Below are 22519 nucleotides of genomic sequence, written 5' to 3' on the forward strand. Positions count from 1 at the left end.
AATCCAGAACGTCATGATTGTTGGATTACATATCTTGCGCCAACATCTCCCCCCTTCCCCGCGCACAGGAGGTCCCAGCGAGTAGTCAAGTGGGAAAACGGCCCCAACATCCTGCTTTTATTTGCCTCATGTCTATTCCTACATAGAAATATACAGTGAAATATTTGATTCGAGAGGAGAGACATCCCCTCTTCATTATCCCAAAAGAGAAAAACCTCCAGATTTTTCCCACGATGCCTACCTGCAAAGCCACCGCCTCCGTAGACGGACAAACCATCGCCGAGACGACCGAGTGGGAAGAGGTCGAGGGCAACGTATACTTTCCCCCGCAGGCCGTCCGGAAGGACGAGTACTTCACCGACACGGACCTGCACACCCACTGCCCGTGGAAGGGTGACGCTAGCTATTATACAATTACTGTCGGAGGTAGGTTATTTCTCAAAGTTTTGAGAGGGTTGAAAAAAGGAACGGAGGATTGAGGGTATGCAATAGGGGGGGGGGGGGGGGGGGTTTGCTTGTGACTTTTTGTTGCTTTCTTTTGTATCCTAGGTCTAGAACAGCCCCAACCCCATCTGATGCAGCGCGCACTGAGATTTTCGGTAAACTTCTTCTGATATTTGGGAAAGTTCGACTGACAACATATCCATAGGCAAGAAGCTTGACAACGCTGCTTGGTATTATCCCACACCAAAGGCCGAAGCGCAGAACATCAAGGACTATGTCGCTTTCTGTAAGTCTCTGCCTGGAATGCTGCTACTAGCTTTGCGTAAACCGGTCAACAGCAGAACTTGAGCGTTGCCAAACTGATAAGGAAGACAGACAAGACAAAGGTCAATGTCACCAAGACAACTACATAATCAGTTCAGCGTGACCTGATGAAATGGATCGTTATCCCGGGGTTGCCGGCAAGAACTGCTCGTCCCCATTGTATCCAAACTATTCTTTTTTTATCCAAAAAGAAAAAAAAAAATCACGGCTTGTTGTATGATCTTTTCACATAAAGCTGTTCGACGATAATCTATTCATCTTGTGCAGGGCGGTCTAGCTCCTGTCTCGTTCATTTGTACAATATGCCAAGAGATTATTAGCTCAAGGATCTGTAAGCGATGATGTCCTACCTGTGAGAAATCGGGTATCATGTATTTCAACGAATGAATGCCGGCCCCATGCTCGAGGGGCCCAACCACACAAATCGAGTGAGGTCCAGAGGATAGGATAAAAAAAAGAAGGAAAAGAAAAACAAGATATCGCAGCAAACAAGATGCTACCGCCATGCTAATGATACAGGTAAACAATCATAAAATTAATAGTTGAAAAAGAAAAAAAGAAAACATAGTTGATGAACAACCCCCCCCCCCCCCCAATTAGAGCATGTGCCAAGCAAGTCAGGAATATGGTGATCGTCGTCGAGGTGGGAGGGTAGGGTTGTCATTCTCCCATCTCGACACTCTCCAACCAGCCTCTGACGGCGACTGTGAGCTCGCTCTCCTTTTCGCGATGCTCGTCGTTGTCCATCTCACGATGCTCCCTGTCACGCCGCTCAACTACCTCCTTGATCACCTCCTCGAGCGCCGAAAGTATGACCATCTTGCATTCTGCGCGAGGTACCTCCTGCAAGGCCTTAGGGGCGCGGCCGACCGGCATGGCCACATGGCGTATCGCCGAAGTGGCCTCGCCCGAGGGTGCGGTGTCGCTGTTACTCCGCTCACGGCGTTTGCTCGTGGAGCGAGAGGAGCTTGTCGAGTCTAGGCCGACGTGGCCGACTACCCGCTCGACGGCCTCAACTAGGACGTCGTCCAGCGTGACGATAGGCTCTATGATGAACTCTTCTTCCAACTTGGTCTCGTACGGGGTAACGGCTGGGGTGAGCAGAGCTACAGGTGGGCTATGGGTGTTGACCGACGATGTGGTAAGTAGGGCCCCAGCGGAGAGGTCTTGAAATGGCTTCAGCTTGACAAGACGTCGGTATCGAATTCTCTGTATGGAGAAGCTCGTAGTGTCTGCAACAATGACACTGCTGACATCCAGCCACCGTTCCTGCTGCTGTGCTTCTGCTGACATGGGATGGTATGGTGAGTACAGGACTGGCGGCGAAGGCTCCGCCCTGAGAGAAGCTTTGACTTGCTCAATCAAGTCTTCTTGTGGTGGTATGGCCTGTAGTATGAAGTCTGGATGGTATTGTTGGAGCCAACCCGCAACGTTGAACGGCTGATCACCATCGGCAGCGATGCGGCTGGTTTGTTCAAAAAGTTCTAGTCCGCTGCCTCCAGGTGTTGAAAGGTAGCCACTGCTTGAGGGTGAACTAATAGCAGTTTCGAAAGACGTGATGTACTCGGGGAATTGGACATCGACGTCAATCACACCGTCGCTGATGTTTATGGAGGTTTTGACTGGCGACTCGAAGGCACCCGATGGGTCCGGGATTCTTTGGAAAGTGTCGCTTCTCCTGGGCGGGAGCAGAGCCTCTGATCCGTCATCTGACAAGGTGGCAAGACGAGAGAGGCGTGGCGAGCGAGATACGCTTTCTCTTGTCGACGGGGACTCCGTCCTCCGGCGTCCCGGTGAATCTTCTGTGCGTTGCTCTCGGGATACCAGGTCTGGGGCCGATGTGAGGCCTGCAGCTCTCGACATCTTTGGTTCCGCCGTCAGTCGCGCAGGGCTTCGTAACTGCTCCTGATGGCTGCGAAGGGTAGGCTTGGTAGGCGACATTGGGGGCCCGCTCAGGATGCTGTTGATCGAGTCCCTCTTTGGTGGGCTTGTGTCGGTAGAGCCACGAGACCCTCGACGCCTGGCATTCCATAGGCCAGCGAGCACACCCCAAGTGCTCGAGGATGGGCGCGGTTCGCTGGCTGCAGGGCTGTTGCTTCCGCTATTCGTGCTAAGGTTGCTATCTCCCCTCTGTAAGGTCCGCTTCAGGTCATCAGCGGCAGTGCTGCTCGCACTCCCCGGTCGTCGGCTGGACAGAGATTCCTGTCTCTGTAGAGTAGCAAAGTGAGGGATCGTAGCCTCTGGTGTGATGGTCGCGGCTGTGGCGGCGCTGCTCTTCCGGTTCTGGCTGTCGCTGGTCGAAATTGGAAGATAGGTGGTTCGAATTGAGGTGGCATCGGAGGGTCTCCGTTCATGTCCGCGTTCCATGCTCAGATGGGCGAGTTGAGAAGGTAGGCCAGAGCTACGGGTCGGAGGTTGTGCCTGTAGGCTGACGGTTCGAGAGTGTGACAATCGCCTCGGTGCTGTACGGCGATTAATCTTCCGTCTGAGGGACTCTTCCTTCAGGATCGGAACGGCATAGGTCGGAGGAGAATGCGAGAAGGGGCCACCAAAAGAGGCAGATGTACTCGGTCGATGTGCACGCATGCTGATGGGCAATTGCTGATTGGCAGGTAGAAACGCAGCAAGGAGGAAGACCAGCCTCCTTGCGGCCATCTTGTCTCGGGCAACAATCACGGTGCGAGCCGGAAGAGACATGTCTTCATCGCCGCGAGCCCTCGCCTGTTCTTGGTGCCGCTTTCGGTGGAAAGACGGACCAAGCGCCTGTAGCCAGTCTGTGTGCGTGGCAAGATATCCTGTGAGGAGGCTGTGGAAGAAAAGTCCTTGATCTTTGACCCCAGCCCACCTTGCCACCCATCTTGCCTCCTCGCGCCAGATTCCCCAGCGATTTTGTCCCGTGACGACTCGCGTGGCCCGTAGGCCAGCAACGATGCGCGCTTGTGCAATCTCGATCTCACGAGTGACTTCGTGGTTGTCCATTAAGCAGTTTGGGTGGAGAGTCAGGTACCTTGCGTTCATTTTGGGGGCTTTCGTGGACGCCCCATCATCGCTCCTCCGCCTGGAGACCGACGGTCGTCGTGATAGTTGCGAGTTCAGGGACGACGGTATCTGATCAGGGGATCCAATATCATGTTGTCTCAACATGCTGGAGAGCTTGGTGGCTACCACCGATTGGAGGTGTGTGAGGGTCCGCATGATGATATCCCAGTGCTGCGTTATAGGGTCGATGCGGTCCTCGATGTCACCCACGTATGCCGACTCGAAAGAGTCGATGGCCGCAGCCTGCCCGACCATTGTCCAGCCAGAGCGACGCGCAGAGGAGAAAGAAGATGGAAACGATTCGTTTTCGTTGTATGAGCTCGACCCACGAAAAACTCCCTGCCTGGAGGCCGAAACCGAGACACCATTTCCGTTCCCGCCAGTGGGTTGGGGAAGATTTATAACCAGAGCCACGGCATACATGGGCGTACGCTTCTGCTTCGGCTGTGGTCTCTTCATTTTCGCCTTGCCATCCTCGCCGTCTTGCGGGAATGGGAATCCTCCGGCACTGTCCTCCGAGAATCGACTGCTCGGTGTCGTTATCGGAAGGTCGCTTGCTTCGTCGCTTGGCAAGGTCACGGGGAACAGCCGCGTAATGAGAACCTTCTTCCGTTGTGGAGTGCGAGGCAGCGCACTCGATGACATCTGTGGCATAAAATCCCCCACCGCCTCCGAAGAAAAAGACTGCGACAGCTTGGAGGATCGCATGCTGGCCCTGCCTAGGGATCCCCTCCCGTCGCCGAAGAATGAGGCAGAAGATTCATTGCGACCATCAGTCGGAACCACATGGACCTTGGTGGATGTGCCTTTGTAGGCCATTAGCTCCGAGTTTCCAAAGATGCAACTCGAGAAGACGTTGATCTCATCGGCATACTCGCGGTTCGCACGTTGCGTATCTGACTCGATGCGCGGCTGAGTGCGGCCGTGCATGGACGCCCTCCGGTCAAAGGCGCTCTGCCGTTGCGGTTGCGAGCCATCCTGCGTCATGTTTCCAGGCCGGGAACCCTGACTCATGCTAGACTTCCTCGGGGACACAGGCCCGCGTCGTACATCCGGTGGTGGACCCGTGGCGAACCCAGCCACGGAAGGAGGCCTGTCTGGGCGATCCGACACTGGGCTGGTGGGCGGTGGACGCGGGCGGCTGTCGTAGATCAGCGCAGCAGGCTTAGCACTGAGGGCATCCTGCATGATGAGGACGCGGACATCTTGAGCATCAAGGAAGACGTCGCAGTCATAGTCAAAAGAGTTGACAGCGGTCGACGTCGACGGAAGAGCTGGACCGGCCGAAAGTGGAAAGACCTGATCGTTGCGGTGCTGAAACAGAGACTCGGCGTCGGGGAATAGCAAGTTGCGGGTATGTATGTCCTCCTGGACGGACTCGAGGGTTGAAATCAGCTGTGAGGGAGATGTTGAGCTTTGATCCTGTGCACCTGTGGCGTCGTCGCCATTGTTGCCGGCCGTCAGGTTGAAAAGCTTCCCGAGCATTGTTTGAGCTGTGCCGGGGAGGCGAGTGTGGTTGTGGTGAAAGGTCACCTTGCGAGTGACAACTGCCTCTGTTTTGGTGGCTGGCTTACGCATGCACCTTTTTTTTTAAAAAAAAAAAACGCGGACAGACCAGGTACTCAAGTCAAGGTATGAAGATGACTTTCAAGGTGTTTTTGCAGCCCCCCTTCTTCGTTCAAAGGAGAGCCGTCATGTTCGCAGCAGATTGCTCCTCAGTTTCTCGTCAAATCGAGAGATCATGGTCGTGTAGGTGCAGCCGCGGAATGATGGCCACTAGAGGCTGCGGTGGCGCGTAGCACATGTATGTAGGTATGTATGTGTGTTGTATGCATACATCTATGGTCGGGTCGGGTCTTTGCCCACAGCTGCAAAGCCAGGAAAGTCAATTTTGTTTTGAGTGAATGAGTTTGAATGAGTTGGACTGAGTGAGCCCCAGGGATGTGGAGGACGGCTGGCCCACGCAGCCGCTTGCTTTGCCCGCCTTGCTCCTGTCAGGGTCTGGACGATGCAGCAGTCAGTTGCTGCAGATGAGGCGAAGCTACAAGCCACTTCCCTGTTCCTTAAAAGGGCACTCCCTCGATGGACGGTGAACAGGATGTTGCTTTTCGGAACTAAGATAAATCCAATTGCCCACATGGAACAGCCCCCGAGTAGTCCTGATCCCGGGGGGAAATTCGGGACAGGTTGAAGTCAAGTACTAATGAGGCGAGCGGACTGTAGGTAGTCAGCACACGAACCTGCCCCGCAAATAAATGGCCGAGAAACACAAGGTAGTGAACCTTTTCCTGGGAGAGGGGAAAAAAAACACGGCAAAGCTAGACAGTACGCCCGGGGAGAATCCACCGGTTTTTTTTTTTTCAAGGATAAAAAAAAAATACAAAAAGAAAAATAAGTCAATGAGGAAGGAAGCCCGCAGCGGGACACTGACCTGGCTGCGGAGCAGTCTGCACCCACGAGCATGCGACGCAGCTCAAAGAAGCCGTGCTGCGTACTATCGTTGGTTACCACACCTCGCCCTGACCGGTTTTGGTACTTTGTTTGCTGCAAGTCAACTTGCTAACGTCTTTTTCCTTTTTTTCTTTTTTTTTCTTCTTCTTCAGTTTCTTTTCCCCTTGTTATCTTCAACGTCTTTTTGCCGGTGGTCCGACTTCCCCAAGAAGAAATCAAGCCTGCACTCAAAGCAAAGCAACGTGAATTCTGGACCGGGCTTTGAAACGCTCTCAGGTAAAGACGAACAGGAGAGGAGAGGGGGGTGAGCGCCTCAGATTTTTGTTTATGTTTTCTTCCCCATTTGATCTCTTATTCCTTGCTTGTGATTTGACGCTAAGTGAGAAAATGGGGGCTGATGTGCACGAGGGGGAATCAAATCGCATTACCACGAGAAAGTGGGCAATAGATCTCCAGCGGTTTGGATTTTGACTGGGGGACGACGGGTGGGAGACTCTTTCTTTGGCGCCCATGCCACTGGGCGCCAGAAGGGGGGATGATGGAACCACCGAAAACCCGATTTTCTGGCCCCCCTGACGAGCGCCCGGGGCGATGGCGGGGCGGGGGAGGCGGGCGACATGACCCTCCAAGCCCTCCAGCACTTCTCCTAGCAAAAGCCAGCAGGCAGAAAAAGTCCTCCCAAAAAAATCCCAAGACCCAACTAAATGACCCGCACCACGAAAATGCGGTGTGCAAGCGACAACGTGGGTGCACAGGGATGTGCTGTTCATGAACCTGAACCCATGCTGGGGGGTCCACTTGCGACGCAACTCTCAACTCCCAGTCCCGCGTAATGCAAGCGCTCGTCAACCCGCAGACCTTTTGACGTTGGTTTCTTTCCCATTGCGAAGGCGGCCTAGGTCCTTTACTGCAACCGTACTACATCATACTCGCTCGCTCAACCCGTCAAACCGCTCACCTAAACCATACATGTACTCCTTGAAAAAATGCACAGGTCGACGCAATAAATCCCAAGCGCGTACAAAAAGACTTGCAGGTAGACCACACACTTATCCTGTTCATGCGGCCTCGCACACCGGTTCAAGGACGGTCAGATCACGAGGCTTGTTCTGTATACCGGTCGATGCGGCAAATAATGACTTGAAAAAACAACAGGTGCATCCTATCACATCGTTCTCGTGGAAGGGAGCAAAAAAAAACCCCCATTTCCTGTATACTACGTAGCAGCAATAGGTAAAATCACGCTGGGTAGGTCTCCCTATCCTTCAAAAAACTACAGTTAATTGGACATGTCATATCCGTCTGCAACGACTTGCTTCCTGTCGCCACCCATTTCTCGGAATCGCCTCGCTCTCATTAGCTGGCTCTGTTCTTGCCAAGTATTGGCCATCACTGTATGGTTCCGTCCGGATGCCGAGTTGGGTTGTCGAGGGACTTTTCAACATCATTAATCGTCACCTCCTTGTCATATGAAGATCTTGGCTCAGAGCTTACGGGCTTGCGGGATCCCTGGGCCGTCCCGTTTGCGCCCCCTTGGAAAAGCCTGGCATGTCAGCAAAACCACACGAGCTTGTCGTGTGTAGCAAACCAACATGGATTGTAACATTACATGAGAATATTGTATCTAGTGCTACCTACGAAGTACGGAGGTATACAGGTAGAGTTCAATCTGACGCGACAGCGGAACGAATTTTAGGTTGGCTCCCAAAAGTAACTCCATCCCCAGCACGGTAGTAGACAAAGCCTCATCTTTACTGGTATGGATAATAGAACTAACTACTGCAAGGTAACCAACTAACTTTTACATGCTGACGTAAAATGCTTGGGGAGTCCGGCCAGGAACATGCGCCAGTCCCTCGAAAACCAAAAGAAAAAAAGCAAAGCAACTTTCATCTTTGAGAACCATTCGATACCCTCAACCGCCAGCGGTGTGTCGTGACGGTGCTGACAACCTTCAGTTGGCCCAGTCTCATTTCTTCGCCTCGAGTTAGCGCGCACTCTTGCAAAACATCGCCAAATGCCAATATAAAAAAAAAATTGCAGCAATTATCGTCATCAGTCATCAATCTTGGTGTCGTCTCTGACAAAACAAAACAATATCCAGTAACATATCCTTGCGAACTTGGACGCGAACAAAAAGTCAAAGCCAAAGCAATCTTGTTCTTGGAGGGGCATCCAAGTGCGGCTGGTTGGTTGCTCAAGCGACCCTCGTCAAGGGATCGCGGGCTCCGTCGAAGTCGTCCCTCTGAGCCTCTTTCTCGCCAATGCCGTCCCAGTCTTGGCCAGGGTTGACCTGCTTCCACTTGCAGAAATCGAGAAGGGTGTAGAATCCCGATGCAAGGAGAGCGCCGAGCATGGGACCGATCCAGTATATCCAGTGGTAGGAAGGGAAGCTGCGGTTGATGACGGCTGGACCCAGGGAACGAGCCGGGTTGAGAGAGGCTCCAGTGAAGTATACACCTAGTCAAAACGATCAGCCCCAGTCCATGCGGATGTAGCATCTGCATAATCCTAGCATCGATCCACGTCTGAACAACACTTACCAGCAAGATGCGTCACGAAGAGGGCAAAGCCGATGCCAAGTGGAGCTAGGTATGTCAACCTGTGCTTCTCAACTGCCAACAGGAGAATGACCAAGATCAACTGCGTTGTGAGGAACATTTCGATAAAGACACCCTGGGCCGGCGAGACGCCAGATCCCAGAGTGGTTTCGACGTTCAGGAACGTAGGGTAGAGACCGTCGACCGCGGCGGCGGCAATGATGCCGCCAACAATCTGGCCCACAATGCAGAACCCGGCACGCAACGGCGGGATTGCGCCAACCAAGCAAAGTGCCGTCGAGACCTTGACGAATTTCTGGTCAGTGCTGAAAACACACACAGCAAGCACCTTACCCAGTGGATAAATAGGCGTCGCATACATGTTGCGGCGCAGGGATTGGGTTTTATTGACTTACAGCAGGGTTGAATTGACCACCCGAGATGCGGTAAAAGGCAAAGACGTTGACCATCAGGGAGATGCCAAAGGCAAACGATATGTACAGAAGCGCTGCAATATTGGGCACCGCAATGCCATCGCTAAACTCAGGCGGCACAGCATTGGCGACCCCGGCGGCGGAGAAGGCAAAGAAGAGGAAAAGGAAGGTTCCAACAAGCTCGGCGAGTGCGGCCGTGCCGTGGTTGCGGAGGATAGGAGACAGCGCCATTTTGGAACCTGGGCGGCCAAGGCTGCTCTGGTCTTCTGGTTTCGAACGTCTGGTTGACGAGGCTGAGAAGTGGTCTTGAAAGGGTGGATAGGTTTGCTTTTTGTGCGAGGCTTCGGTGGCTGGATAGGATACGTTCAAAGAATGCGTGGGGCTAACGTGTGTTGTGGTGTTATCTAGGGAATGAAGTCTTTGAGATGTTGACGCGCGAGAGGATGATCGAGAAGATGGAGCAGTGTCTGCGGCATTGGAGATGTTTGTAGACGGAGTGACAGTGGGTAGAACCACCGTGATGGGGGTAGTTGAGGTCTGTTCGTCGCTGGCCATCGTGGCTTCTTTCTTGTCCTCCTCTCCTTGTTTCTTTTTTTTTTCTTTCTGTTTCGTTGTATTGATGTTCACCGTGGTGGAGGCAGGCACACACGACAAGTTCGGCGACTGCGAAACTACCTTACCCAGGTACCTTACCTGAGGTGACTTAAGGTGATATTGGTGAGGAAGGTAGCAGAAAAGAAACAACTCATGGGGGATGCTACCACGCAACCCAGACACCGGATGGCGGTCGAGACCTGGCCCTGTACGAGGGACAAGAACACGTCGGGCGGGAGTAGCGATGTGAGTCGGGTGGTCGTGATACACAATACGATATTGCGTGGCTCAGTAGAACAGGTAGCCGGCTGCTAGTCGTTCAAGATGGACCCTGAGGTGCATTTTCGAGAGGTGGTATGGTGGTAAGTCAAGACTGCTCCACGAGGGCAATATATTCCATTGGAGCGAGCAGTCTACGTCACGCCATTTTCTCAAACATGGCTACTTTTTATCTATCTGCTTGTATACCTAGGTAGGTAGCTTCCATTCTAGCAGGTAGATAATCAGGTACCTCTTTCCTCTATGGAGGTGAATAGGTAGATGCTTAGGTACATACCTCTAGGTAAGGTAGCTACGAGCCTTGCCACGTCTTACCCGGCAATGAAAAATACCATGGTGGGAGGCGACCCAAGACTTTTACTACTGCAAGCGATCGGGGGCCTCCTGTCAGCTACCTTACCTACTTTACCTGCCTGTGGTCTTCACTTGCTATCTGCCTATCGAACGAGTATACTGAGTATCTCATTGATGACTGCCACGACAAGGAGAAACAAGAGCTGATCTGATAGCAGTTTTCACGACTGTCAAAACCATCACGGTCTTATGCATGAAATCTTGAACTAGGTCTAATAGAGATTATCTAGTCTAATCTAGTTGAAATTGAGCAAAACTGATAATTTTCAGCTCCTCCTCGAAGATTCCCAATGGCAAAAAGATTGCCTCAAGACAGCTGTGGTTGGTGTTTGGTACATGACAGCCCGTAAGCATAATCATCTTACTGACTTGGCTGATTCATCGAGCTGCAAACATGGCTCAGCTGTTAAGTTCTAGTTGCCGATCAATCTCAAGTATGAACCCACCTCCCTATTCCAACGAAACCCCAGTGTCTCAAAGAGGCGACAAGGTTGTCCAATCTCCATACCGGTGTCCCAAGAGATGAATAAATGGTAATTTAATTGCGAAGGAATAACACATGGGAGCTGGCATCGCGATTCCCAGGTGTAGAGACGTTGACGTTTGCCATCTATGAACTGGATGGCTCGCAGATATATCCATGTCATGGACTTTAGACTAGAATAAACTGAGAGGCCATTGAATTGTAGCCCTGTGAGATAGGTAAGGTAGGTACTGGTGTAGAACGATGCAAAATCACAAGCTTTGATGGAAGAAAACCCCCTCCCAAGTCAGTTTCAAGTTTCTCAACTTCTTTTCCTTTTTCTTTTTCTTTTTCTTCTTTTTTTTTTCTTCAGAGCGTGGCAACATGAGCAAATATTGGATAGCTTTAATTTCTTACAAACGAAGTATCCGAATGGTTTGTATGTGAATCCAGAACCCATGATACGTGAAACTTGAACAGCATGGTAGCAACTGCTGGATCAATTTGATATTGATCAAAGATCCCCATATCTCCTCCAGACACGCTAAAAATCCATCTCCCGAAAAACGTGGCGTGGAAGCGTGGGAGCGAAATGGCCGCCGCCAAACTCTGCTGTGTGCCGCCGCGGCGCATTTCCCATGCTAATGCAACATACTCCGCGGCCGGCCGGCTGATGAGCGTGGGACAAAAAGGCGCCTCGTAAGGGCAATCGGCTCACCCCCTTGACCACTCAAGGGACCCTTTTTTTTTCTTTCTTCTCATTCTCTTCGCTTCTCCAATAGGCTAACCGGGGAACTTGTCGTCATGCATGGTCGTAATGTGCCGCTTAGCTGATGAGTTGCATAAAAAAAAAAATAACTAAATAAGAAAGAAAAAAGAAAAAAAAAGAAAGAAAAAAAAACCGTTTTGTGGAACCCAAGAAAAAACCAGCCGCAAACTCCCTAGCATACTCCGTACATAATAACTTTACTTGATCCGGCAGGAAAAGCTGCCACAGGTGTGTCACATAACCATCTCGATTTGGTACAAGAGCCTCAATCTGATAGGTCTGGGGCCCGAATCGCCTTTTTGTATGTTGCACAACGGAAAGTCGGTAACGCCTGTACAAGGGCCTTTTTGTGATGCGATTAGCCGAATTTTGGTGCAACCACAAATGGAAACTTCGGTTGGAACGGCTAGAGGTCGTACAGGTAGGTGAATTGTGAGTGGTGAGTCCAGGCGACATGTACCTACATAATCCTGTATAAATTTCTACCATGCAGTATCTTTCTTTAAACATATCGAAGAAGTAGGCTAGAACTGGTCGTAATAAAAACCCACGAGGCACGAGGAATGATTGTTCCGTCCGGCATGTGCATCGAGGGCATCATTCATCGGAGAGGGGCAAAAGCTTCAGACTCATCATTGGCGGCAATATTCATGATTCGCAAGCCACGTTTTATCCTAGGCTAGATCCTGACGTTTGAAAAAAAAAGCGAACAACATTTCTCTATTTCTCGCCAAGGTGAGCTGAAGTCTACTGCACTGTCTTACGCCACAAGAACCTCACACTCACACTCACACTCGAATACACATCACCTGATTGTGCCCCGACTTGCAAAAAGGGTTTCTACATAGTTGTTCTTGAAAGGCGACGTGTAACAGCTCTAGGTCACTCAATTCGCGGCCTCGTGCGAACCCGATATTTTGAGCAACTCTGGAAGTCTTGGATGAAAAACTAGGGTCAACGGTGTCCGGATCATCCTCATTGGGTTACTATCTCTCGTCCCTACTGTCCGCCAATGCAATGCTCCCGAGTCCCTGTACGCCAAACCACACCTCATAGTAACAATGGAGCGTCCGAGGCCTCGCCCAACCCACTAAAGCAACTTTCATTCTGGTTCTGGACCTCCTAAGTGCAGCACCTGAGATCTTCACAAAGACTGCTGCATGGCATCTGGCATCTTGTGCCACGTTGCCCCGTATTAGTTCTAGAAGAAGACGAGGATGACGCCGGAATTAGCGTTGAGATCCCTATTGAAGCCTGATCCTCATCAGAGATTACTGCTGGCAGGGCTGGCCCCTGATGGAATGCAACCTCGGGCTGAATGATGGCAGTGTGAATTCCATATGCGTGGAGACACTCCGTCACCGTTCTGGCCTTTGTCATGAAGTCTGAAATGGCTTCATCCTGAACCACTACATGTACAGATGCGACCGTCTTGGTCTGGTCAAGGCGCCAGATGTGGAGGTGGTGAACCGAATCGACCCCGGGTATCTAGATATTCATAAATGTCAGTGATTTGATTCGAAACAAATGGGGGGGTCCTACGAGATCAAAGGCCTCCGAATCGTCTCTGGAAACTGACCTTCTCAAGATCGTGCGTAACATCAGACGGACTGAGACCGACCGGGACACTCTGCAATAGTATCTCACCACTCTTCCGCACCAGTGGGACTGCCGTAACGAAGATCATAATGGCAATAAATGTGCTAATTGCGGGGTCCGCGTAAAACCTGGCTTCCGAGCTTGTCTTCCAAATGATGACAGCAGCGAGTATAACACCCAAGTTGTTAATCGCATCACCGACCACGTGAAGTAGCACTCCGGTCATACCAAGATCATGGGCATGACCCTTGGCCAGGGTAACTTGGAGGTGGTGCCGATGTTCAGCATGTTCAGCATGTGCATCCATAACGTGCCGTGGATCGTCCTTGATTGGTTCGTCTGCCTATTGGTGATAAAGTCAGCACAATAAAAAGTTTCCAAGGTTCAAGCTTGTCTTAAATGCTACAATCTCAGCCCAAATTGCCACCTGGTGCGCCAGATCTTTCGGTAATACCTACATGTTCATGTTGCTCGCCGTGTGAGTGACTGTGAGAATGTCCACCGGAATGATCATGATGTTCTGCACGTCTCCGTCATCAGCAAAAACTGTGTCTTGAAGAAGCAAAATGACAGCGCAGAATACAGAGACTGTACCATGCAAGAATATGATGCTGATTATGTTGAGACCAAGGCCGATACATCCCATGATCAGAACCAGGAATGGATCCTCCATGTCTGGACTACGGTCAGCAATTGCCTTACTCATATCATAGTTGATGAGATAGAAGACCACTTACGTTCAAGAGATACAAACCGCTCAATGGACTGAAGAAAGATACTCAGACCAAGAGCAAGAAGGAAAACTCCATTGAAGAAAGAGCCCAGTATAGTTGCTCTCTGCCAGCCAAAAGAGAGCATCTCTGGGGGCGTCTCTTTCCGTTCAGATAGCTGCAGAGACACGGGCAGTGAGCAAGGCGTTTCTTGATCAAGTCGAAATCCGAGACAGACAGAGAAGAAAAAACTAACCATTATGGCCACGAGGCCTATTACAAAACTGACAACATCGTTGATCTGTGCTAGTCTTTTAGTGTCTGGCCCGCTGGAGAAAAAAGAGTGCAATTGTCTCCTACATAATGAAAGGCGTCTGCCATGAGGGCTAACGAGCGAGTCCTGAATGCAACTTGGTAGAGGAGACAGAGCATTAGACCCAGACCTTTTTTTGGAGACCGTCTAATACAGTGCCTGCCACTCACCATAGAGCTCCGCTATGAAGAACAGCGCCGATATACTGATGGCTATAATGATTCTGGACTTGCGGCTAATATGAAACACCATTTTTGTAAGCTGGTTGGTTGCAGACCTCGTTGAGGTGAGGAAAATGCTCGGATTTAACAGTGAGTTGCTGCTGCTTTTTGTCTGCGAAGATGAAAGCGGTGCTGAGTATAATTCTGATTCTGGACGCAATGCTAATTCGAACAATACATGACCTGGTGCCTTGTAAAAAAAAAAAAAAAAAAAAAAAATACGGTCTGCGCTTGTGCTAGTTTTGGGGTCGAGTTGTACGTGGCAGGTGCAAAAAAGAAACCGTGCCAATTTCGATGATGGCGCTTGCGGAACCAGCATACGTTCCCTTCGGGATGTGCAAGAGATGTTCAAGTCCGGAAGCTAAGATGCCGATACACATCGGTAGATACATTTATCTTCTCGCAAAACCTTTAAATGGAATTTCACCCATGGTTGGGAATCAAAATTGTGAAATGGAAACCGTGTGCTTCGAATGGTTAGAACCTGTCGCCGTGAAGGGAGGAAGCAATGTAGTCCCGGTCCAGCCACCCAGCATGGAATAACAAGCCTCTCTGTCTGACCTGCGTGCAAGCGATGAGATTGGAATTCGGCTAAAGAAATCCTGACTCCGGTCAGGTTAGATTGCATGCAAACCAAAAGTCGCCAGCAACCCTTAGGTAGGTACCTACCTTACCTACCTTGGATATTACCTTACGAGCCCAAACACTCAGCTGATAATGGAAAACGACCAAGCAGTTGGTCAAACGGCAAGTATCCGCCAGTTTAGAAGTAGCACCACCATGGATACCTGCTGCCATTAACTTCTGCAGATGTTTAGGGAATAGGATAACAGGTACATAGAGAATTTCAAGTGCTGTCGAACACGTTTGAAGAGTACACGGTCCAGACCAGAAGACTGTTTGTTCTACGCGTAAGCTCGTATCATTGTGCCCGAAACCTGGTTAGACACGTACTGGGCAGTTCGCAATGATACATACTCTGACAACCAAAGGATAACGCTAATATCATCTCTGTATCATTTTTCCGAACGCAGCTTACCATGAGAAAAAGAAGAATAGGTAATCAACAAACCAAGGTAAAAGTGCAGAGTGCCTTTTTGGTCGGTGTGGATGAAGAAACGATCCTTCCCCAAGGCATCTTACATACCTACCTTACCTAGGCAGGTGCCTACCTTAGGTAAGGCAGAAGCTCTATCTGAGGCAAGGTAATTTAGTCAGGTGAAACCATCCGGGGTAAGTCTGCATACATGTTGTGTAGCCGTCTCGAAACAGGATGCCGGCAGTGGCTGGTGTTGCACAACCGATTGCTTATTATTTCGTCAATCGACGGCATGACCTCAAGCTGGCAAGCAAAGGACCTTGGAGGTAGATTGAAGTCAACACACTCGTGGATAGCCGCCTTTCTTCTCTTTCTTTTCTTCTTCAAAAAGAGACGACCATCTCTGAGCTCCAGGTAAGGCCGGAGGCTAAGAAAGTGAGGACAAAAAAAAAGAAAAAAGAAAGAGATGTAGATACGGCGTTGCATAGAATCGGCGGAAATTTTGTTGTCAAAAAAATAATCCCGTCCGGCGGATCTTAGAGTCCTGGTCCGAAGAGGCTGCAAGTTCCCGCCGTCCCTAAGGGCAACAATGAGTGATAAAGCCGACTTGGCCAACTTCAAAGGCTTTTGAGAAATGACTGAAGAAACCTCGGACCCACCCATACAGTTCGCAAGTCTGTTCCACAAACGGTGTCTGGTCTGCCAGTTGAGTGGGCCAGTGTGGGGCATCATTAACGCATCTATCCAAAGTCGCGTCAGCTGGGCACGTGCAAATGGTAGGTACTGACTGCACCATGACGATCATCGAAGCCCAGGAACGCATCGGGGTTGGCTCGGGCCAAATCGAGTCTCTGTAATTTTTAACCCAAATGCATCGAAATGCTCGGGGGAATGTGCCCGGTCCATCGAGCCTCCGTCAGTCCATAGGGACGACCAAGGCCGACCGAGACCGTGACCGAGTCCCCAGTGTAGACGCCGGCGCTCCTAGAACCCCGGACACGACAACGAGCAGCTCCACAACAAGGCACATGCATCATCAGCCTCATCCCAGAAATGGGCGCCAGGAGCGGAAGTGTACCGTCACCGTCAATGAATCCTTCTCCCGCGACGAAGTCCTTCTTAACTTGGATCTTTTCGACAATGGCATCAAGCCCGGCAGCCTCATGGCCATCGAGGTGCCGCCCGAGAAGTCGGGTCACGCCAGCCTGCGGAAGATGCCGACTCAGGACCATCTAGATAGGGATGATAGCTCGATGGACGCATCGCAAACTGGCAGCACTACCACCACTGACAGACGCTATTTGTTCATTGTCAAGGACATGTCCAAAGACATGAAGCTGCGCCATCCCAAAGTAGAGCTGTATGTCGCCAAGCATGTTGCTGAGGCATTCGGCATGAAAAAAGGTGGTCACGTCTACCTAATTCCAGAGGATGCCAACAACCCATCAATAGAGGCTTCCCACGTGGAACTGTCCTTCAGAGACCAGTACCTCTCGCGAGCCGACATGTGGCGCATGGCCGTCGGGGAGTTGTCCGAGCGAACCGTGTACCAGGGACAAGTGATATACTTCCTGGGAACCTGCAAGGCTCAGATCTCGGCAGTCTTTGTAGACGGGCGCAAAGTACGCTCAGCCTTCTTTGGCCGACACACGAGGCCCATATATCGCAGCGAGTCGGCCCGCTACATACTCTTCATACAGATGTCACGCGAGATGTGGGATTTTGACTCTGACGGCTCTGGCGAGATCATGTTCAACAAGGTGGTTAACGGCTTCCTGCCTGCTCTATTCAAGAAGTGGATGGCGCTGAAGCTGAAGCATCTAGTCAGCATCGTGCTCTTTGCTCGGGTCGAATACGACACTGGCATATCCACCGAATTCGCCGAGACGGCTCTGCACGATTCGTACTTTACTGGCACCCAAAAGTCCGGAAGCAAGCGGCCATATAAGGACTTTTATCGTGTGGTAGTTAGCGAAAAGACTAGTGTCGAATGGACGAGCATCCTGTATCATCTCAAACGAGAATTTGGAATCTTCCGGCGAGACATCAGTCTTCATCACCAGCAGGCGTTAAATCCGATGCAGAGTGTATCGGAAGAAGGGGCCACCAAACAGCCGTACCACAGGCAAATCAGAGCCGAATCCTCACTCGCAACCCATGGAAACTTCCTGGAGGCAATCAACCTCGCGTCGACCGTCTATGCCCATGACTACATCGACAGGGACTTGATGAGAACGGGCATTTCTGTCGTTGTCATCAGTCCCGGTGCTGGGGTTTTCGAAGTAGACTACGAGGAGCTCCGAAGAACAACCGAAGCCCTTGTTGGAAATGGCATAGGTATCGACTTGATCTGCGTCCCCAAGATACCACTACATTCAGTGCCACTTTTCCGCTACAAAAAAGTGCCAGAAAAGGGGAGACGCCATTCTGAAAAGATCAAAACGCATTTCCACGACGGCAGCACGCCCAAATATCATACACCTGCTATCGGCAGCTATACCAGTGCCCTTGGGTCCTCTCTCTCGCCAACCAAAAACATGAGTGTCCCCCCTCGTGTGGAATCATCCCTGATGTCCCATGCTAGCAACGACGAATGGAGCTACGCTTTACCACAGTGGCTGCATGTATCTTACTGGACGGGTAACTCTGATGAAGCCCTCTCGTATCAGGGCATAGCGCTCTCAGCCTCGGACAACACTTGTCAGGATTCCCAGGATGAGTTTGCCATTAGATGCAGGATGTATGATCTTCAAATGAGGAGCGTGCTGGAAACGAATGAGATCGAAACAACACCGCTTCATGCTGATCCGTCGTTTCCACGCAAGCTCATCCAGCCGCTACCTCTTGCAAAGTTTAGACGTTTCGACGTTGACGGCATTACATTGATACCAAACTTGCGGCACACAGGCGGCCTAGTTGATCACGTATCCGGCTTTCAAAAGTTTGCGCCAGACAAGCATGCGAAACCAGGGGAAAAGACCATCTGGCGGCATCTTCAGGAATATGACGACACCAAAGCACACCTCCCAGCTTCCAGACGCCACTTGGGATTTAGGCCGCAGAACAATGCTGACAACGTGAGGATGCACGGAGTCGAAAGTGGGAGCTACCTTGGGGCATCCATGATCTCGGAGAGGCGTGTATCGATCAATCATCACCAATCACCACACCCCAGCGTAAGCTCAAAGACATCCTCGGGCAAGACTCCGAAATTTATGCGACAGATAAGCCTTGGTCAGCGAGGGTTTGGCATTGCCGCACCCAAGGTCGCTGTGGCAGAGGTACAAGTTGAGAACGTTGCTGCAGCAACATCGATGGCGGCTGTATCGGGAAGCCGTAGTCCGCTTCCAGTGCGGATGACACCGATCAAGTCAAATCCGCAGACTTCACAGTCGCCCCAGGCACTGACCGCAATTCGCGACTCACCGATAGCCGAAAGAGCTCAAGAGTCTGGCCGCTCCTCTAGACTCGCCCCCAGTCGACCTATACATATTAGGAACAACGTTCAATCCTCAGACTCGACATTATTCGGCACGGTTGGAACCATGATTTCATCCTCTGTAATTCGACATGCAGGAGCAGCCCCCGATGCACCAGAGATCAAGTATTCCAACGCACTGAGGGCAGAGGATGCCCAAAAGGTTGGCATATCCAAACTTCGAGCTGGGGAGATGCCGGACCAACAAGCCATTTTGTCCCCTAGCGCAGCCGTCTCACCCTGGCTCACAGTCCTCAACCCTTGCAACCCGGAGGCGAACAAGGTCGATGAGACAAACCTCTATAGCCGCTGGCAACACGTCTTTCCACAACCGTCCGAAATGAAAGTGATGAAGTGGAAGTCGTTATGTACCCCTGCTGCTGTTCCCTTAACCACAGAACATTTCCCTACCCAAGCTCAGTTCGATTCGGAATACCAAAGGCAGCCGTACAATGTGTCGCAGGAGTTTGACGACGAGTTGACAGAAGAACCCAAAACGCGAGAAGAGCTACTCAAAGAGCTGATCAGTCTACGTTTCTCCCAAGGTTTCCAAGTCGTCGTCGGCCAAGCAGTTGCCAAGGCGTTTGGCCAGAAACAAATGAAAATAGCAGACATTTTGTCGAGAGATCATAGTGCAGAGGACGGAACCAGCATCTTCCTCTCTGTGGGGAACACTATTCATCAGCTGTCCTGTGTCAATGGAACCGAGGTGGAGGTCAATATTTTTACCCGCAAGCCAGCTTTGCAAGCTTCCAACCTGGAGCAACCCGAAGTGTATAAGCCTGCGATCCGCACAATCATGGACGAGGACTACGTCGCCAGACAGATCGACATTGCAACCCCCAAACCGGAGCGGAATTGGAACTACATAGATTCGTATGTTGCTGGCCATGACCTGGAGCTGTCCGAAAGCTTTCGGTTCTGGAGAGCTCGTTTTGTCTTGATCCCAATTGTCAACAGAACTTCACTTGACCCGGCTGCGGGAGAGAAGGAAGAAGAAACTCGCATCGAAGGCACCCGACGACTGGGTAAACTTTGGCAGAAGCATCGCTATATACCACCCTCGGATCGACGATTCCAGGATCTCGGACCTCGACATAGAAAGGACCCCAACCCTTTGGATATTGTCTACAAGACGGATGATCCATCTGTGGTCATTGCTGCTGAGTTGGAAACTTTGCCTCTACTAGAGGGACTGGAAGCGGGACACCGCCGGGCACAGCTCGTGACCAACAAGCACCAGTTCCGCAAATCCAGCCTCAACTTGGCGCAGCTGGCCGAGGCTATCCAACAGCCTGTCGAGAATGGTGGAGTGCGGATGCAGAATCGTAGATGGCATCTCCGCTTGCACTACAACTGCTTCATTGGCTCCGACATGATTGATTGGATGTTGGATAATTTTGAGGATTTGGACAGCAGAGAAGAGGCGGAAGCCCTTGGCAACGTGTTGATGATCTCGGATGAGGACAAGCTAAAAGATAAGGAAAAGGATAAGGATAAAGAAAAGGACAAAGACAAGGAAAAAGAAGGCAGTACCCGGAGAGAATCCGGGATTTTTGTCCACGTCGAGAAGCGACATCGCTTCAAAGACGGGCAGTACTTCTACCAGATCAGCAGCGACTTTGCCAAGCCACAGCCTAGTACTTGGTTTAACCAGAGATGGCGGGAAGCCTCTGTACCTTCCACCCCGATCTCGGAGCAGCCGCCTCGAGAAAGTATCAGAAACAGCATCTCCCACACTCTGAGCGAAGAGGAGTCGCTTACGTCTGGTGCGACAACGCCGACGGCCCCGATATTACCTTATGGAGGCAATAAGCCACGGGTAATGCTCAGCAAGGTTATGAAGTACGATGTCGATCACCGCAAGAGATCTTACCGGCCCGAACGTATTGATCTTCACTACGACCGGTTGCATAATCCCGACAACTGCTACCACTTGCGTATCGACTGGATGAACGTCACTGCAAAGCTCATTGAGGATGCCGTCGAGGGTTGGGCCAGGGAGGCGAGCTTATACGGTATGCGGCTGGTCGAGGTTCCGATCGCTGAGGCATGCACCATTAGCGACGTCAACCCATTCAGAAAGCCGTTTCCTATCAAACTTGCGGTGCCGCCTCCTGACCGGCAGCCTGTCACTTTTTATGACCCGACATCGTTCTCGCCCCTAGCCCAACCCGCCAGGCTATTTTACCAAAAAGCCATTCTGCGCAAATTCGACTTTGTGCTCGATATGGAGTCGGCATCCAGCTTCCCCAGTAATGTGGACGTGACTTACTCATGGGGGAAGCCTGAGTTCAAGTACACGCAGTACATTCACCGCTCGGGTATCCTACTAGCCGAGATCACTGACGAAGGAGACTTCCTCATCCTCGCGAACCGTCTTTACAGCAATCGGGCACAGGCCGCACGCGACAAAGAGATGCGCAAGGAAGAAGAGCAACAGCAGCACAAACACAGGCAGGGTGGCGCCGGCGCTGGCGGTAATGGTGGGCTACCTGGACATAGTCACGTCGCCGACCTCACGCCGTTGTCCTCTCCACTTTTCAGGGCTGTCAACACGACAGGTTCTCCAAAGACTGCTGGCCAGGGCGCCGCAGGAGCAGGCAGCCACGGCAACAATATTGCCCCGGGCGGAGAACATAATGTACACTCTGCGCTCATAAAGTTTTCCCTGGACGAGCCCAACTCCATCAGACTCGAGATGGAAAAGTTTTGTCACGACCCAGTCGCGCTCGAGGCTTTCTACAGCGAGCTGCTGGACAGGGCTCCGGGGCCGCAGCCTGCGTCTTCAATCATGGCGCCGACGATAATATCCCAAACCGGGTCGGGCACCGGTCCGGTTGCGGATCACAACATCCCGAGTTTCCCATCTGGAGGGCTACCACAGGGGCTGCTGTCTTCTTCGGTCGCGGGAGACGGGTTATCTGTCATTCCCAGCCCGGTCCAGCAGAGAGTCCAGAGCCCGGCTGTGCTCGCGGCGTCGCAGTTGTTGAGAAGGGGAAGTGTACAATACTGAAGGGCTGTCATAATGCATGTATAATACTATCTACTTTACGTAGGTGCTTATCGTTTTCTGCTAGTTCTAGTGGGCTTAGTGATCTAGAGAGATTTGACGCGAGGTAATGTTGACGTAGTAACATACATTCGCGACTTACGTCACCCCTTGCCTTGGATACTGACGCAAGGTCGGTGGCTTAGATGTGCGGTCGCTCACCTGAAGACTTTTTTTTTTTTTTTGCTGCACGACGTCAATGTCACGGTGCAGGGGCGAATGTGAGGCTGCATTAGTTACTGTGTAAGCAAGGCACCTTAGCTTCGTTGAAAGTATCAAGCAATGACAGTGGAACTGTTGGCTGCTTGGCGCAAAAACAAGACTTTTTTGATCGCGCGATCAGCCGGCTTGGCTCCTTGGCGTATAAATCGCCCGACTACAATGACAAACTCGGCCAATAGGGCGGGGCCACGATG

The 22519-nt window shown here is 51.3% G+C and overlaps 7 protein-coding genes across 7 annotated transcripts; 4 read left to right on the plus strand and 3 right to left on the minus strand.

The window, feature by feature from the left end:
* The first annotated feature begins 68 nt into the window (after window positions 1-68).
* Window positions 69-1288, plus strand: MGG_04164 (uncharacterized protein). The gene is made up of 3 exons (XM_003719616.1): window positions 69-426; window positions 650-730; window positions 820-1288. The coding sequence occupies exons 1-3, from the start codon at window positions 234-236 to the stop codon at window positions 855-857; spliced, it is 312 nt and encodes a 103-aa protein (XP_003719664.1). The 5' UTR covers window positions 69-233; the 3' UTR covers window positions 858-1288.
* MGG_04163 (uncharacterized protein) lies at window positions 986-6525 on the minus strand. Its single transcript, XM_003719617.1, has 2 exons — window positions 6239-6525; window positions 986-6024 (listed from the first exon to the last, which is right to left on the minus strand). The coding sequence occupies exon 2, from the start codon at window positions 5383-5385 to the stop codon at window positions 1429-1431; it is 3957 nt and encodes a 1318-aa protein (XP_003719665.1). The 5' UTR covers window positions 5386-6024; window positions 6239-6525; the 3' UTR covers window positions 986-1428.
* A 617-nt stretch (window positions 6526-7142) lies between these two features.
* Window positions 7143-7659, plus strand: MGG_14909 (uncharacterized protein). Its single transcript, XM_003719618.1, has 2 exons — window positions 7143-7294; window positions 7414-7659. The coding sequence occupies exons 1-2, from the start codon at window positions 7228-7230 to the stop codon at window positions 7539-7541; spliced, it is 195 nt and encodes a 64-aa protein (XP_003719666.1). The 5' UTR covers window positions 7143-7227; the 3' UTR covers window positions 7542-7659.
* A 378-nt stretch (window positions 7660-8037) lies between these two features.
* On the minus strand, window positions 8038-9787 carry MGG_04162 (aquaporin; the record flags this gene model as incomplete). The annotated part of the gene is made up of 3 exons (XM_003719619.1): window positions 8038-8667; window positions 8802-9102; window positions 9215-9787. The coding sequence occupies 3 exons, from the start codon at window positions 9785-9787 to the stop codon at window positions 8456-8458; spliced, it is 1086 nt and encodes a 361-aa protein (XP_003719667.1). The 3' UTR covers window positions 8038-8455.
* A 1727-nt stretch (window positions 9788-11514) lies between these two features.
* MGG_17676 (uncharacterized protein) lies at window positions 11515-12374 on the plus strand (the record flags this gene model as incomplete). The annotated part of the gene is made up of 3 exons (XM_003719620.1): window positions 11515-11621; window positions 11905-11919; window positions 12209-12374. The coding sequence occupies 3 exons, from the start codon at window positions 11515-11517 to the stop codon at window positions 12372-12374; spliced, it is 288 nt and encodes a 95-aa protein (XP_003719668.1).
* Window positions 12375-12728: 354 nt separating this feature from the next.
* On the minus strand, window positions 12729-14565 carry MGG_04161 (cation efflux system protein czcD; the record flags this gene model as incomplete). Its single annotated transcript, XM_003719621.1, has 8 exons — window positions 12729-13179; window positions 13271-13435; window positions 13519-13633; window positions 13749-13836; window positions 14028-14178; window positions 14257-14301; window positions 14361-14410; window positions 14484-14565. 8 exons carry the CDS (start codon window positions 14563-14565, stop codon window positions 12814-12816), a joined length of 1062 nt encoding a protein of 353 aa, XP_003719669.1. The 3' UTR covers window positions 12729-12813.
* Window positions 14566-16342: 1777 nt separating this feature from the next.
* Window positions 16343-22214, plus strand: MGG_04160 (vacuolar membrane-associated protein IML1). Its single transcript, XM_003719622.1, has one exon. It carries the CDS (start codon window positions 16443-16445, stop codon window positions 22065-22067), a length of 5625 nt encoding a protein of 1874 aa, XP_003719670.1. The 5' UTR covers window positions 16343-16442; the 3' UTR covers window positions 22068-22214.
* The last annotated feature ends 305 nt before the right edge of the window (window positions 22215-22519 follow it).

Source organism: Pyricularia oryzae, chromosome 6 (assembly GCF_000002495.2).
Source record: "Pyricularia oryzae 70-15 chromosome 6, whole genome shotgun sequence".
Taxonomy (NCBI): Eukaryota; Fungi; Ascomycota; class Sordariomycetes; order Magnaporthales; family Pyriculariaceae; genus Pyricularia; species Pyricularia oryzae.